Here is a 17,424-nt window from a genome sequence, read left to right as displayed (position 1 = left end):
CATTCATAGCAGTGACTACCTTCCCCTTTCTACAGAAACAGATGTTGACCCTCTGAAACAGTTAATTTTGAAATCTGAAGGAAACAAAAGCAGCCCAGGTGTTGTCACATCGAGTTTGGATCCTGGGGGGCATGGCATTCTCAGTGTGTCTTAACAACAGGAGATCTTGGGTAGACTCTGAAGGCAGCACAAAATTAGAACTGGCAGTTTCCTTATCGTGAGAGTGGAAGCTGCAGAGAGCACAGGGCAGTCTCCTTACCATGAGAGTGGAAGCTGCAGAGGCCGCATGCCCTGGGAGCCAGAGTTCTCCGTTTTCAATGAGTGCCCAGTGGATTCCACCATGTGGCTTCTGCTTAACACAGAAGCATCAGGACTACTTTTACAGTCATTCATAGCAGCGACTACCTTCCTCTTTCTACACAAAGAGATGTTGATGGTGTGGAAGCCCAGTTGGTCTTTCCAAAATATTTTTTCCTGGAATGTTACAGAACTTATGTGCATTCAGTAGAATGCTAAAAATGTTTCTGGGCAAATAAACACCAAGAATTTTTTTGATTTGTGTAGTTTGTTTAAAGCCAAGGAATAGAGCCATTGAGTTTTGATCAAGCCACTGCCATAGTTCACTCTTCTTTTATCTCAGTGGGAGGCCTCCCTTCAAACATTCAAACAAAAATTAAGCCTGTCCAAAGATGAGCAGTATTTTACAAACTTTTAGGAGAGGCTTCCTTAAATTCTGGGGGAAATGCCAGATTTGATATTTTACCTTTTTGGGTAATGGGTGTTTTGAATTCCTGTCAATACTCTCCACCTTCACTCTGAGGTCAGCTCATTTGACCCTTTGGGTCTTGCTATTAAGGGATGTTAGGACTGAGCGGAGGTTGGTCCAGGGCTTCTTTTGACCCACGACTTTGGCAAAACCATCCTCTACCTGATATCTGTGAGTGATGAGGTTTTCCACTCCGGTTGTGGGAATGGGCTTGGTGCGGGTTCCGCACACTGTTCCTTCCAACCCTTTAGGGTGGTTCTCTCCCAGACCCGTACTTTCATGATGTGCATGCATTCTTCTCAGTACGCGGGGAAACTCCTACAGGCCTTTGCTGTTCTTTTTGTGTGTAGCTCTCTCCTCTCTGCTTCCTTGATCTCCAAAGACTCCCAACTCTCTTCTCAACTCCAGGAGGCATGAGGGCCCCTCGGAGCTCAGTGCACTGGCCCCTCGATCCAGGCAGTGAGCAGGGGCAAACGTAGGGCTCTCCCCTCCCGTGTATGCCACACATCCACTGTCTTGCAACCCTTGCTACATATACTTTCCCCAGTTTTTTGGTTGTTTCAGGCTGTTCCTCCTGTCTCACCTTGGTTGGAAGCAGGAACATTAGGTGTCAATTTCCCCCGGAGGCCGTTTTTTCTTTCCCCTTATCTTGGTTTTTACTTTTTTTCCTCACCTTTATCCTTTGTTACAAGATACAATTTCCCTACATCTGTTTTTATTTAACTGTCTGAATTTCCTTCACTGTTTCAAGAGGGCACAAATGAGATAGACCTTTGGTCATGACTTGATTCTTGACAGAGACCAGCCCCAGACTCGGACAAAAGCTAAATGGGTCTCAAAGCACACCCCCCTCAGCCCCCGCCCCCCAGCAGATGCTGTGGTTGTGTTCATTCCAAAGCTGGATGGATGCAGGCTGCTCGCATGGGTGTTGGTGGTTATTGTCTTTTATGTCGTCTTGTGCAGATTTTAAGGTGTGATGGGCCAGGGCTGCTTTTTTTTTTCCCCACCAGGATTAATAAAAGCTCCAGAATCTAGCAAATAGCAAGTTATATCCCGCAGAGAAACAAGCTCTAATGGTTCTCAGTTGACAAGCTTTTCTGGTGCAGCACAGTTGTTATTCCGCGGACAGAGTGCTGAGCAGTGATTTCCTTAAGTGGCAGTTAGTTCCCTACGCCGTGAATATCAGCTTAGAAATGATAGCCGACGGGAGCTTGCTTTCTTTCTGTTCCGTGGAAAAAGGACTGTGATTTTCTTGACTTCACATTGCGAGGCGTGAATTTTAATCTGCTTTCTAAAAATGTTTGGCAAACGGCAATTGACACAGAATCCTTCTCTTTTCAATTTTATCTCAGTGGGAGGCCTCCCTTCAAACATTCAAACAAAAATTAAGCCTGTCCAAAGATGAGCAGTATTTTACAAACTTTTAGGAGAGGCTTCCTTAAATTCTGGGGGAAATGCCAGATTTGATATTTTACCTTTTTGGGTAATGGGTGTTTTGAATTCCTGTCAATACTCTCCACCTTCACTCTGAGGTCAGCTCATTTGACCCTTTGGGTCTTGCTATTAAGGGATGTTAGGACTGAGCGGAGGTTGGTCCAGGGCTTCTTTTGACCCACGACTTTGGCAAAACCATCCTCTACCTGATATCTGTGAGTGATGAGGTTTTCCACTCCGGTTGTGGGAATGGGCTTGGTGCGGGTTCCGCACACTGTTCCTTCCAACCCTTTAGGGTGGTTCTCTCCCAGACCCGTACTTTCATGATGTGCGTGCATTCTTCTCAGTACTCGGGGAAACTCCTACAGGCCTTTGTTGTTCTTTTTGTGTGTAGCTCTCTCCTCTCTGCTTCCTTGATCTCCAAAGACTCCGAACTCTCTTCTCAACTCCAGGAGGCATGAGGGCCCCTCGGAGCTCAGTGCACTGGCCCCTCGATCCAGGCAGTGAGCAGGGGCAAACGTAGGGCTCTCCCCTCCCGTGTATGCCGCACATCCACTGTCTTGCAACCCTTGCTACATATACTTTCCCCAGTTTTTTGGTTGTTTCAGGCTGTTCCTCCTGTCTCACCTTGGTTGGAAGCAGGAACATTAGGTGTCAATTTCCCCCGGAGGCCGTTTTTTCTTTCCCCTTATCTTGGTTTTTACTTTTTTTCCTCACCTTTATCCTTTGTTATAAGATACAATTTCCCTAAATCTGTTTTTATTTAACTGTCTGAATTTCCTTCACTGTTTCAAGAGGGCACAAATGAGATAGACCTTTGGTCATGACTTGATTCTTGACAGAGACCAGCCCCAGACTCGGACAAAAGCTAAATGGGTCTCAAAGCACACCCCCCTCAGCCCCCGCCCCCCAGCAGATGCTGTGGTTGTGTTCATTCCAAAGCTGGATGGATGCAGGCTGCTCGCATGGGTGTTGGTGGTTATTGTCTTTTATGTCGTCTTGTGCAGATTTTAAGGTGTGATGGGCCAGGGCTGCTTTTTTTCACCAGCATTAATAAAAGCTCCAGAATCTAGCAAATAGCAAGTTATATCCCGCAGAGAAACAAGCTCTAATGGTTCTCAGTTGACAAGCTTTTCTGGTGCAGCACAGTTGTTATTCCGCGGACAGAGTGCTGAACAGCGATTTCCTTAAGTGGCAGTTAGCTCCCTACGCCGTGAGTATCAGCTTAGAAACGATAGCCGACGGGAGCTCGCTTTCTTTCTGTTCCGTGGGAAAAGGACTGTGATTTTCTTGACTTCACATTGCGAGGCGTGAATTTTAATCTGCTTCCTAAAAATGTTTGGCAAACGGCAATTGACACAGAATCCTTCGTCTTTTCAATGGTCGGCTTTGCAGTGACCGTGCCTCTGAGGGGTCTGAGGCCTTTGTCATCAAGGGTGCTCTCAGGAACACCATGGCCTGCTTTCACCGGCCCGGCGGACCCAGAGAGGTAAGTTCTGAAAAGTTCTTAACCTGCCACAGAAAGGAGTCAGTGTGCCGCAGGGGGAAATGCCCTGGTGTGTTTGATGAAGACGACTGAGCAGTTACCATCTTTGCGGAGGTTCTCACACTGGGGTCTGATGGATGCAAAGACTGGATCCTGGTCCTCAGCCAGGGAGCTTCCAGTGTCAAGTGATCATTGTACTAGCGCGTCGTCGTGATGACGATTCGCTGTTGGTTTGTTTCTTGGTTGACTAAGTATTTAACGGGAATCTGCGCTGTGGCAGGCCCTGTTCCAGGCTGTGTTCATAGCCATGAGCAGTTCCCTCCTCTCACGGAGGGAACATGAGTTGTTGTTATTATTCTAATTAACTCCTGGGGGATCTTGAGAAAGTCTCTTTTTTATCCTGAGTGTCCTGGGCTCCCGTGCCAGAGCATGGAGCTTGCTCCGTGCTGTTTAAGGTTCTTAGAAAGAAAGCCAAGGGGGAGATGAAGGAAGCTCAGAGCTGAGATTACCAGTTTTGGGCCCAGAATGAGCTTGGTCCTGGGAGTGTTCACAGACGCTGGGTGAGCCACGCTCAAGCCGCCGTTTCTCTCATCCCTCCGCCCAGGGTGGTCTGTTGTCTCCCTGACATTTGGATCTACTGATGCTTGTAATTGGCTGGCAACCAACTCTGCTCTTTTCCATTATTTTGTTCTTTAAATTGCCTGCACTCTGGGAGAAAGGCTTGTCTGCCTTCCCAGTCAACATGCTTGGGATTCTTCGACACCTCATTCCCTCCAGGCTGGCTCTCACAGTGCCTTCTTAATAGCGATCTTGATCCCGCCTTCTGCATTTTAGGCGGTTGATGCTTGGCGATCTCCACTGGACCCTCTCGTGGTGTGTTTCTAGGGATCAATGCCTTGCTGTGTGTGGGTCCAGACAAGCACGCCCCTGTTTTAAGCCCCCGCCTTTGTGGGTGGGAGTTGATTTGTGGCCGTTTTCTCGGGGGAAGAAGAATTGGATGGGAAACTGGTCCGTTTCTCAGAGGGAATAATGAGATTGTTGATGAGGGTCTTTTTCACTAGAAAGGAGATTTAATGACAGTTTTGGTGAAGGCATGTGAAAGTCTGTTTCATTGGGTAGGAGATGGTGTCTGCCTGCCTCGCCTGTGTTCACAGAGCGACCGTTGCCCACGGACGATGGGCCGCTCATACAATGAGCTGTTGGACTGCAAAGATCTAACGTTGTATGGAATGTGCATTATCAGCTCAATACCACCCTCCCCCGCCCCACCGATTTTTCGCTCTAATTTGTGTCACGTGGCATTCACGGAATTTTCACTTGGCTCGCACTGGTTCTCTAGCTCTCTGCCCTGTCACTGCGCGTAGTCCTCTCTTCGCTGTCCCGGATGTGGGTTTACCAGTAGTGTTCGGTAACTTCTGGCTTCTTTCTCGTCATCCATCGTCCAGTGTCATCGTTCACATCAGCAGGATCCTCCCGTCCTAAGGCACATGAGGCGTCAGCGTGGAGCGCAGCGTCTCCACCTCCCGGTCATCGTTCCTGGACCACAGGACGTCTGTCCCACTGAGCAGAGACGGGGGACCGTGACCACGATCGATAAAAATCCTCAGTGACGATGACTGTGTGCCACCTTGCCCCTCATGGCCTGAGGGGCTGGAGAATCTTTACTGACAGCCATGCTCCCCGAGGAGCCCACAGGCTGGCCCTCGGAACCCATGGGGCAGCTTGGTCTCCGGAAGCAGCCAGGCCGTGCCACAGGGGCTCCAGCCAGTGTCTTCTCTTTGCCATCGAGGCAGCATGTCAGGGTGGGAGGACCATGGACACCACGGAGGGCTGGTTCTGCATTTCCCTGGGGAGGAGAGGACGCTCACACAGGCACTGGGTGCCGGCGCGGAGGGAGAGCAGCAGAGGAGCCGTGACTGCGGTCCTTCCGTCCGTGTTGGCGGCGGTGCCATGGGCCAGGGCGCAGCGGGCGGGGGGAAGCAGGGTCGGGCTGCAGTTCCGAGGTGGGGAGCTGTCTTCTCGGGTCTGTTGTTACGAGAGGTTGTGCGATGTGGAAAGATCGGCTTTTATCGTTCTTGCTATTGTTCCTTCTCCATTGAGTGGTGGATTTGGCAGGGACCCTGCTTTCATCTAAAACTGTCTACTGTCTCTACACATGGAGTTACACCATAGTTCGATGCTTGCAAGTCGTTCAGGGAAGTGGTTTTCTGAAAAATGTGGACTCTGTGGAAATACTCTATGACCCCGTTTTCTCTCCCCCATTTCCCTGAGGTCAGAGGAAACACATGTTTAAACTCTTACGATTGTCTGTTCTTACCAACTCTGACAGCTGCACCCCTGGGGCTCACCTCTCCCAAGAAGACCAGGGATAATCGGGCGTCGGGACCTCCCTGTCACAGTAGACGGTGTGGGAGACCCCGAGAGGAGGTTTATCAGCGTGTGCACCTGCATTTCCCTGTAAACCTGAGGAAAATCACCCGTAAGATGTCTCAACTGATGGTTCCAACTTGGGGCTGCCCTGCAGCCCGAGCCGGTGTGATATTATTCTCTTACCAAAAAACAATCTTTAGTTAAAAATGTAAAAAAGAAGAAAAATGATCATTACTTCTCAATCTTCCACCCAGAGATCGCCACTTTAGACATGGTAAATACTAGCTCTTAAAAGGCATGATTATGGAATCTAACACATGCAAATGTACATACATAATGCACATACGTATGATAATATACGTATTTTTAAAAGGAGTAAGAGTGCGTGTCCTGTGTTGGAAGGTACTCCTTTCACTAGGTGATGCTTCATATATATGTGTGTGTGCACATATATTTGATTTTAGAGAGAGGAAGGGAGAGGGGGAGAGAGAAACATCAATGATGAGAGAGAATCACTGATCGGCTGCCTCCTGCACGCCCCCTCCTGGGGACCAAGACCATATCGGCTGCCTCCTGCACGCCCCCTCCTGGGGACCGAGACCACAACTCTGGCATGTGTTCTGACCGGGAATTGAACCGTGACCTCCTGGTTCATGGCTGGACGCTCAACCACTGCGCCACGCCGGCCGGGACTCAGTGATACTTCTGGGTCAGTTTCTCCTGTGGTTAAAGGGCCTTCTGTGCACCTACCTAAGGCTGGCGTCCCCGTGTGTGGGGCTCCATGGTGTCGTTAAACCTGTTCCTGGACATTGAAAGCGAAGGCTGCTGTGCTGTGGTTTCCCCTGTGGGTGTAACAGGAACGCGAAGACCTTTCTGTTTAGACATCTGATCAGCGAGGAGATAAGATCTGCTGGACCGGAACCTGGAAACCTAACCCCACTCGCGTGGAACCTGCTGGGGGATTTCCCCGGAATCACTTACTGCTGTTGCGTGTTAATGTCACTGCATTTTCTCTGTGCAACATTTTGATCTCACGTTACATTGGGTCAGCACGCATACATGGAGAGATTTCTTTTCCCGGGTAGCAGGCTACATACAGGGTCCGCCCGAGTCACTCGCATTTTATTCATGAAGACGGCGGATGAATAAGGGAGGCACAGTACCCGCCCCTGGTAAATGGGGAGTCCAGTGCTTGCTTGGTGCCAGGCAGGGAGGAAGGGCCCGCGTCGGAAGCGGGAACCTGTCTTCCTCCTCTCGGGGCCGCTATTGTTTCGCTCAAACTAAGTTTTAAACGTGCGAAAGAAGGGCCCAAAGCAACGGGGTTTTCTGATTTTTCAAGGAAAGCTGGAAATGACATTTATTTATGGAAAACTCCTAATTCCTCAGCGTGGCAGTGACTGCCATCGCTTTAACACAGCGCAGGCGGGGGCATCTCGGAGAAAACTCCTAATTCCTCAGCGTGGCAGTGACTGCCATTGCTTTAACACAGCGCAGGCGGAGCCGGGGGTGGGGGGGCATCGCGGGCCTGTCTCGCCCTCGGGTCTACAGCGCAGTAGGCCCGGGGCCAGTCTTCAACTCTGGGATTGAGCAAATCCTTCAGAAAGCGAAGGCTTTGCCTCCCACGTCTGTCTTCCCGGGGTTATTGTAAAGAGAGATGTAATATATAAAAGCCAGGAGATTTCCAGTAGGCAGTTACTTAAGGGAAAAAAGGATGCACATCAAACAGGGTGTGACAACGATTTATGGGTTCCTAAGGCCCCCACGTGAAGTGTAAAACCTCCCATTTTCTGCAGAGCGCAGCAGGCGTGGCACATTCCAGCTCATCAGCGGGCGGGGTGGCTACACAGTCAGTAACTACTTTCTGTGGAACCCGGAACGCAAGAGTTGGAGACGATTCTGGATCGCTCACACTTCAGTGTGGGATGCGTGTGAAGTGTATGTTTAAACGTGTGATGCTGGGGGACCTTGGAAACCCACGGAGCCTGAAACCCACAGAGCACAGTGCCTTCCGGTCTGCGGGTGCTCCGCTCGTGGCCTCTCCCCGCCTCCCCGTCTCAGTGCCCTTCTGCTCCTCACTGTGTTGCTGAAGAGCATGAACCACCCCCCGAAGCAAGGCCCGGCCTGGAGTGGACATGCACGCCTCCGTGTGGGTGAACTTGTGGCCAGGCGCTATCTCTTAGGTGCAGAAGGAGGTGACATTGGTCTAGCATGCTGCTTTAAAAATATAGACATAACCCTTTTTATGAAAAAAATTTTTTTTATTTATTTCAGAGAAGAAGGGAGGGAGGGAGGGAGAGAGAGAGAGAGAGAGAAACATCAATGATGAGAGGGAGTCATTGATTGGCTGCTTCCCCCACTCCCCACACTGGGGATGGAGCCCACAACCTGGGCATGTGCCCTGACCGGGAATCGAGCCGTGACCTCCTGCTTCATAGGTCGACGCTCAACCACCGAGCCACGCAGCCTGGGCTAGACATGATCCTTTTTATAATCATAGAACATTGGAGTTGGTAACTACGGAGCAGGGATTTAAATCGTCTCTAGCTGGTGCCAGAGGTGAGGCCTCGCGTAGAATCAATAACCTACTTCTCTGAGAATTATCCAGCTTCAGCTTGGCTTTCACATTTTGGTCAGTTTGTTCCCTGGTGGAGAACATGGTCCCACTGGTGCTGTTTTCACGCTGTGTACACAGTGCAGTGCGGGGAGTGTCGGCTCTGTCACCTCCACGGTGGCTCGACCTCTCTCGGCCGATCTTGGGTGCTCACCGAGCCGTGTGGCAGGCGATGCTAGTGTCTGTCACCACTGGGCCTCTCCCAGCGCTGCTCCCTCCAGCAGCTAGTCGACTCAGAAGTCCCCGGAGAGAGATGACCCATCGGTATGTCCGCTCATTAATTTTGCAAAGCACTTTGATCACTACCCTATGGTTTTCTTCACGTGCATTTAAATGGCTTCCAGTCCCCACTAAATAACAGACAAATGCTTTACGATTTTCTAAAATATGAGAGAGAAACAGTGATTAACGAGTTGCCTCCCGCATGTGCGATGACTGGGGCCGGAGATCAAACCTGCAACCCAGGTACGTGCCCTTGACCAGGAGTCAAACCTGCGACCCTTCGGTGCTCAGGCTGACGTGCTAACCACTGGGCATACCGGCCGGGGCTATCACCAGCATTTATTTAGGGTTTGCAGTTTAAGGGAAGCAGCACCTTAGTCTGATGCGTTATCAAAACCCTTGGTTGGAGATGGTATAGCACCGCTTTCAGCTTCTCTGTTGGAGTAGATATTTTTGTACCCCCTCTTCCTAAATATTTCATAAATTTAATGCAGCGGAGGTTCGATCAGAATAACAAAATGGCAACTTTTCCTCCAAAATGATGTACACGTCGCCATCCATCACACTTTCCCTGCCGCCTGGCGTTTTCAGCTGCCTGTGACCTACTTAGAGGTCTCCTGAGGAGAGGAGGGTTCCTGGTGAGTTTTGCGAAGCTGACGCGGTGGATCCGCCCTTGTGCTTGCGATTCCCGCCTCGTTCCTGGGCGGATGGGCCAGCCCAGACCTGCACACCCGCCGTCTTCTTGTTGGGTGGACAAGCTTTCTGTTGTGATTCTCGGGAGCAGTAGCATTTGATTATTTGGCTTCCGAGCGCACTGTGCATGTATCTGCGGGCATTTTAGCAGGAGGCATGTTAATCCTACGTTCACCTCACTTCCATTCTTGTTAGTGAGCATTTCCCTTCCACGTCTCTTGCCCAAGGGCTAATCGATCAGTTAGGAGTGAGGCAGGAAATTGCCCCGCAGAGTGCAATTCGTTTGAAGAGGCTGACACGGGGAAGCCCACACGGCAAGGCTCTTGGAAAGGGAGCGAGTCCCGAGTTACAGCTCAGCGGCGAGAGGGAGGAGTGTGGGCCTGCGGGCAGAGGCTCTGACTGATGAAGGTCAGAGAGCGGAACACACAACAGAAAGTTACAGAAATGGGGCCGGGCTACCTTTCCGAGCAGTTTGTAGGAAGATGTAGCAAATCTTGAACAAAATAGAGCGTGTCTGACCTCTCACTCCGGCCTGTCCTCAGGCTTGACCACAGGTACCTCCAGAGCAGGTACCTCCTTCAGGATTCGCTGCCCCACGCCCGATGCGAGGGCCGCCCTGGACGGGCATCCCTCCTGCCCTCTGCAGGGCCAGCTTCCGTCCTCCATGCTGGCCAGGGGGACTCGGAAGTCAGCGTGGGAATCACTGACATGGCACGCTGGGAGCAGTGTGTGTGTGTGTGTGTTTGTTTAATATGTTTTTATGGATTTCAGGGAGGAAGGGAGAGGGAGAGAGAGGCATCAGTGGTGAGAGAGAATCATTGACTGGCTGCCTCCTGCACACCTCCTACTGGGGATCAAGCCTGTAACTGGGCCTGTGCCCTGATCGGGAATCGAACTGTGACCTCTTGGTTCATAGGCTGACGCTCACCCACCGAGCCACACTGGCCGGGAGGTAGCAATGTTCTTGACGCCAGTACAGTTCTTCCCGCGGATGCACCCGCGTTGCTTATCCCAAGAAAGCGAATCCCGAAGCCACACGGACCCCAGCAGGTGCCTGTGTGGTGCCGACATGCAGGCCTTTTCTGAAAGATGACTTACAGCTATTTCATTGTCACGAGTGCTGAGAAAAGCCCTGCATTGTGACCCAGTTTAGTGGCGGCCATATTTCTTACAAACAGCTTATTGCTGGGACGCATTAGTAGTTTACCCTGGTACTCCCACGGCTTAAGCGGGATCAGATTGGCTTGTAACAGTCTCTCCTCCCGTCCACACAAGCAATTACCGCCTTCATTAACCCCGCCGCCTGCTGCAACGAATGGATTTCCGTGTGCGTCCGGGAGCCGCTGCTGCTGACAGTTCAGATTATCCGGACCAGAGGGACGCGTCCGTCCTGCCCGGCGTGGGAGTGCCAGGGTGAGGGCCAGTCCTCGTCCGCTGCCGCTCGGACTTCGAAAACGCTGTGCGAACACCGTGCCTGGTCCCGTGCTGACAGCGAAGGGGGACAGCTGGCCCATTATCGGTCCCCATTTTCTTTCGTCCCTCGAGGCTGCCTCGGATCTTTATTTTCACAAAACAGATTCCGATGCAGGACCTACTGATGAGGTCAGCGGCTCAGTGTCCCATGGCTGAGGGGTTCAAAATGCTCGTCTCCCCGCGGTGGGCGCCTGATGAAGGGGTGCTGGGCGGGAGGGGGGTGCGTGTTCACACGGAGTACTGTCGCGGAAACGCTGCTCGCGGACAGTGGCCACTCGCCTCCCTCTGTGGGCGCAGCCATGGGTCCCTGGCCCTGTGACAGGTCACAGAACCCTCAGGCACGGCTCCCAGCAGGGTGCCACGGCTCGAGGGACGCACTCCAGGGGCGGGAGGGAGCTGGGTGCCCGGGGCCAGAGCAGGGAAAGCTCAGCGTGCGTCGTGCCGTAGTGTGGGGATGCTGGGTGAGCGGTGCCCGTGGCAGGTGCTCAGGTGGAAATGCCGGCCCAGCGCCCTGATTTTTAAACGAGTAGAGAGACGTCCGAAAGGTACGCCGTGGCCCCCCCCTGAGCGGGTCAGTGCTGTGGTCCGATTCTGTGGGAAGGGGGTCGTCCAGGCAGAGAGAGAAAGGGCCGGGGGACCCAGGAGACACTCAGTCTCGTGGTGCTGGGGACGGAGGGCCGCTCGGACTGGTGTGTGGGCCGCGGTGGGAAACATTCATGCGTGTAAGTGAAGTGTTTCTCTGCCTCCTGGCTTTGTCCTCTGAATCAGGGGTGGGGAACTCTCTTCTGCCAAAGCCATTTGGATACTTATAACGTCATTCTCGGGCCACACAGAATGACCAGCTTAAACATTAGCTGCTCCATTGGGTCGAACATTGGATGAACTCACCCACATGCCTTGGCAGGGCCAGACCACAGGATTTCGTGGGCCGACGTTCCCCGCCCCTGGTCTAGATGCTGAATTCTGGGTCCAAATCGTCGGGAAGGGAGCCCTCAGAACGGCTATAACGTCATTCTCGGGCCACACAGAATGACCAGCTTAAACATTAGCTGCTCCATTGGGTCGAACATTGGATGAACTCACCCACATGCCTTGGCAGGGCCAGACCACAGGATTTCGCCGGCCGGACGTTCCCTGCCCCTGGTCTAGATGCTGAATTCTGGGTCCACATCGTCGGGAAGGGGGCCCTCAGAACGGCCTTGGGCATCAGCTTCCGCCTCTGTGCACCCTCTGGTGTTCGTTTGTGCCCCACATGGCAGGACGTGGTGGCCGCCGTCTCCCTCCTCGCGTGGCCTCCGCCCGAGGTCTCGCTGGTGGTGGTGGCCCTTTGAGACGCTGCTTTGCGTTCACCCAGGACGGACTCGGGGTCGTCAGCCCCACAGCCTCTGCCGAGCTGGCGGGAGTGGGGGCCTGCTTTCAGCTGCCTCCACGGCTCTCTCACGGGGACAGAGACCTGGGGGGGCAGGGGTCACGGAATTCACACCCAGCTTTCCTGGTTGCCGTTCCCACTGGACTGTGTTGCTGATGCAGGCCCTCCCAGAGTACCTGTGAGCCAGGAGGTCACGGTTCGATTCCCAGTCAGGGCACATGCCCGGGTTGCAGGCTCGATCCCCAGTAGGGGGCGTGCAGGAGGCAGCCGATCAATGATTCTCTCTCATCACTGATGTTTCTCTCTCTCTCTCCCTCTCCCTTCCTCTCTGAAATCGATGAAAAAGTAAAAATAATTTTTAAAAATTATAGTTACTAATAAAAGAAGAAGCAGCCGTATCTTCTTACGCTCACATTTGCCGTAGTGTGACTTCTAGGGAGGCTCAGCGGTTTCAGCTCCCAGGCCTGCTCTTGGTGAAGTGGGATTATATAAATCCCCTCACTCCTTCCATTTACATTTCATATGTCGAGGTTATTTTGGGGAGTTTGAGGTTCCCTCCCCAAAATGAAATGTTTGTGCTGCCTGGAATCTCTCTCTAATCTGGTCCTCTGGGCACCGGTTACTCGCCTCTGGGCTGCCGGGAATGTGGGGAATGCGGAGGCACCCGCTTTGGGAATATGCCCCGAAGGCATTCGCACTGTCAGATGGAATTCCTGGACAGACTGAGTCACCTCCCATGATGCTCAGAAAAATAAAAACAAGTGCAAAATCTCATTCACACCACATAGCCGCAGGAGGGGCTTGTCCCTAATTACCATCTTGTGAAACGAAGTGGCTGGTTTGGGCAGAGCTGCTGTCTGCTTTTGGAAATATTTTGGAAAATCTGATTTGTTTGGCAAGTTTCATTGTGTAAGAGGGGAGAGGATAAATATTTACAAAGCTTCGTAACCCTGGTCAAGCACAGCCATGTTTAATCTCGATTTAAAAAAAGAGGTGTGTCGGGGGGGTAGCTTTTAAGCAGTGTAGCAGTTTGCTAAGGAAGAACCCAGATGTCCATGATGGTGGACAGCACCTGGGAGCGCCGTTCGCTGGGATCCACAGCGAGGAGGGAGCCCAGGAAGCGCCCGCTGCGTTCGTTCATGAACGGGGAAGTGGGGGGGCAGGGGGCACGGTCCCAGGGAACTTGGGGCCCTGAGAAACCCCGCGGGAGGGTTTGAAAGTTTATCCATAACAGACGAGTGCCGAGTCGGTCGTGCTCATTTTTACCGGGTGCGCTGACGGCTGTTGCAGTGGCATGAGTTTTGCCTTAACTTGCCGTTAACATCTCACAGATAAACTGGCAGCATTTCCCCCGCTAAATATCTTTTACTTTACAAATAGCCCCTGAGGGGAAGCAGAAAGGCTTCGGAGAGAATTTATGAAGTGGGAGTTACGGGGTAGACGAATTTCTTGCAAAATGTGAGCCACGTGATCCCAGGTTTACAAATACCACGTGGCTAGTCACGATGCGATTATTCCCATGTGGCCCTGCTCGGCCTCACACTGTGCAGAGCCTGAGGCATGGCTGGGCTGGGCTCCTTCCCGGCCCCACGGCTCCCCGTGGGTCAGAGAGCTACTGCGTCTGCCTGGGGGGTTGGGGGGGGGAGTGGGGTGGAAAGAGAGATGAGCCTCACGTGACCATATTCCCCTGGGGAACAGGGAAGGATGGAAGACTAGCGAGATGTACCCCTAATTAGACAGTCTGTGCTGGGGGCACTGAGCAGACGGGCCGCCTGGTCCTGGCGGTTGAGGTGTGGGGGCCTCCGTGGGCCTGCGTTTCCCTGGTGACCAGGGCGAGAAGCAGGTGTTGGAAGGAGTTGGCCTGATCACATCATCTGTCCACACCTGCCAGTGTGTCCCCGCCTCCCCCTGGGCGTACCCCCCCGTCCTGGGAATCCCCCCGTCCTTCACTTTCATTGCACGTGAAACTATTATTTCAGCCGCTTCATTGATTACGTGGGCTCTTCGGAAAGCCTGAGGACCCAGTCATCGATTCTAAGTTACCGTCTTTATGAGATGTCTAAATCGCCAACCCCCTGTAAGAAGGGGTGTCTGGGAGTTATTGGGAGTGACCTGCGAAGTATGCACAGGTCTGGCACGTCGGTACTAGGTCGTTCATGGTGCTAGTCCCACCGTGACGCTGTGAGTTCGTGCTTGTCCCACGTGTCCTGACGTGGTTACCTCGTGGACTCTGGGTTATGGTTTCTGCCCCGTGTTTTGGTTTCTGCGGTTAACTTTGTTTACAGATCACCAAGGGGCTTCAAGCCGATCTAAAAGCCCGCCACCTGGGCACGTTGTTACCTGTGACAGACCCGCGGGGCTTCCACAGAAGGGCCGTCCTTTATGGGGGGCCTGGGGGTGTATCTGCGTCTCCCTGTCCGAGACAGAATGCTCACGTTCACTTCCAAAATGTTGGTCTTTTAAGAGCCAAGCACTGAAAGCACTTGCTGTCATTTTCTTTGGAAGTGAGCGGCGGGTGGGTTTCGGCGCACATGGTCTGTAACTGCGGTCTCTCGTCTTTCCTGAGCTGGGGTGCAGCTTTGTTATCCCTCCCGTGCCGCCTCCTTTCTGAGTCGAGCATCGGTGTCCCTCGGAGAGTCACTGTGCGCATCTCACTAAAATTCCCTCGAGGCGCCTGGGCTGGACTGAGCTACGCACACCTTCTCTCTGCTTTTCCACCCCGGCCCATCCCACCTGCAAAAGGTTTCAGAAACCAGTCATTCAGTAACCAGCAGGTGGCACTAAGGGGTGCCCCTCACCCACCCATTCCAAATGCAGTGCTGGCCCGGGTGCGTGGGCCTGGGATGGTGCTGGCCCGGGTGCGTGGGCCTGGGATGGTGCCGGCCCGGGTGCGGGGGCCTGGGATGGTGCCGGCCCAGGTTATGGGCATGGGCGTAGTGGCCGTGTTTATTCCCGGGGGAGGGCTCCAGTCATTACCAACTAAAACGTCCCCATTGGTCACTCCACGGAGACTGTGGCAAAGTCCTGGGGACATAGTGAGCCAATGGACACAGTGCCTGCTCTTGAGGAGCTCAGAGTCTGAGGACAAGGCATCTCCTTCCATCACTGTAGTTTAATAACAAGTAAGACATGCATTCCTCACTTATCATGGAACATCTACTTATTGAGTAACCACCGTGGGGTAGGCGCCTGGATGGGGAGGGAGTGTAGCGGTGAGCATGCAGGCGCGGTCCTTTAGTGAATTCCACACCCTTGACATTCATCTTGATTCGACCGAGAAGTTGGCAAAGTGTATAAACTTAAAGACCGACTCTTCAAAAATACGTAACATGAAGGCAGGACAGTGGGTCCTCGCACAAAGTGCACTTCCGTCCACAGCCAGGTCTCCTGCTCAGTCCCAGTTAGCGGAGAGCAGTGTCGCTCCCCGACCCGCCTGTGAGTATCTTCATCTCTTCCTCCCGTTTCTTGCAGTGATTGCCAGTTTCCGAGGCACCGTCCCCTACGGCCTGTCGCTGGAGATTGGAGACACGGTTCAGATCCTGGAGAAGTGCGATGGTAAGCGGGCCGCTGGGGCCGAGGTGGTGCCCACAGGCCCTCCCTCCACAGTTCATGAAGTTCATACGCCCGTCCACCCCTCGGTCCGTCTGGATTTTCCCAGGAGTCACTGGGAACCGTTTCTGACAAGACTTGCGTCTTGCCTTCAGCTCTTGGCGGATGGGAAATCATCGTTTGGTATTTTTAAGCTGATGCTATTTCTCCCTAATATAGTTTCCTTATAGGCACTGGATGCTGAAAGAGAAAGCAGCTGAGACTCCTGTGTTGGTGGGAGTCCATGGCGCACTCAGAGGCCTGCCTTAGACTCTCGAGGGATGGGTTGATTCCCCAGGACAGAAATCCTTCCCCCGGTGGGGTGACCGGCGCCTCGGGGAGGGCCCCCGCCTCGGGGAGGGCCCCCACCCCGGGGGGAACTCTGTTCTCAAGCTGCAAGCTTGTCCCCCCTCCCGCCTCCAAATTTGGACTAAAGTTACTTGATGCATTTGAAACGCTAGTGGAATATATGATATGGAATTGTATGATGATGATTAATTTATGTAGCAGGTAACATTAAGTCAAGATACCCAATACATTCTCAAGTGTTTCCATTCCTGCTGTGCAAAGCATCCTTCAACTTTAGTCCCCGAAAAGATCCTGGATTGAAGGGACTATTCTTTGTTAATAGAATGAACACATTTTAAAGTCCCATCAGTTTATCCCAAAATATTCATTTTCCTCCAAGCCCGTTGTCCTTGTTAGGAATCTACAATATGCTGATGTTCTATCATAGGAGGGTTCACTATTGATTAAATTGTGTTCCCCCAAACAGCTATCACATTCAGTTGGAGCCTGGCGTTAGGTGGGGGTGGTGCGTGGACATGTACGCTGTTACTGAAATTGACACCTTAAAAGAGGTCCTGCTTTCTGAGTCATTGCCAGATGCATTTGTCTGTGTCCACTCTGCATGCAGATCAGTACAAAGTTTGCTTTGGTTTGGTGCATGAAGATGGGCTCCCAGCCAACAGGCTGTTTGTAATCTAACGCCTCTCTGTGCAGTATCATTGGACAGACCTCTCTGGCTCTTCTGCAAGTCTCCAAGTTTGGTTTCCGTGAGAATAATTATTTAAGAATGGGTGTGTTTCTTGGATATGTCTTTAAGGGCTTTAATAACCCCTAAGATATAGAAATTTCTGATTCTCTATTCATTCTGCTTTCTTTGGACTTTAAAACTGTCAGGCAGGACATTTTTACAGTATATTCTAAAAAAAAAAAAAAAAGAACTTACGAGGAGCAAATATATTTAAACACAACACTCAAGTATTCTTTTTGAAAATTCAATTAATCACAAAAATTCCATTCAGTAGAACATTACTTGCATGGTAAAATAATTTCCTACCAGTAAACAAAATGTTTTGTTTTGTTTTGTTTTTTTGTTTGTTTTGTTTATATATATATATAGTCATAAT

At 52.0% G+C, this 17,424-nt stretch overlaps 1 protein-coding gene across 1 annotated transcript in view; it reads left to right on the top strand.

Moving 5' to 3' along the window:
- Positions 1-17,424, top strand: part of DOCK4 (dedicator of cytokinesis 4) — a 198,090-nt gene that overhangs the window by 83,178 nt on the left and 97,488 nt on the right. The window contains exon 2 of the mRNA XM_014547168.1: positions 15,896-15,979. Within this exon, the coding sequence (XP_014402654.1) occupies positions 15,896-15,979 (84 nt within the window). The remainder of the gene's footprint in view (positions 1-15,895; positions 15,980-17,424) is intronic.

This window comes from Myotis brandtii, unplaced genomic scaffold (genome assembly GCF_000412655.1).
Source record: "Myotis brandtii unplaced genomic scaffold, ASM41265v1 scaffold466, whole genome shotgun sequence".
NCBI classification, from domain to species: domain Eukaryota; kingdom Metazoa; phylum Chordata; class Mammalia; order Chiroptera; family Vespertilionidae; genus Myotis; species Myotis brandtii.
Note: the sequence above shows the minus strand (reverse complement) of the source record. Positions and strands in the feature narration are given on the sequence as shown.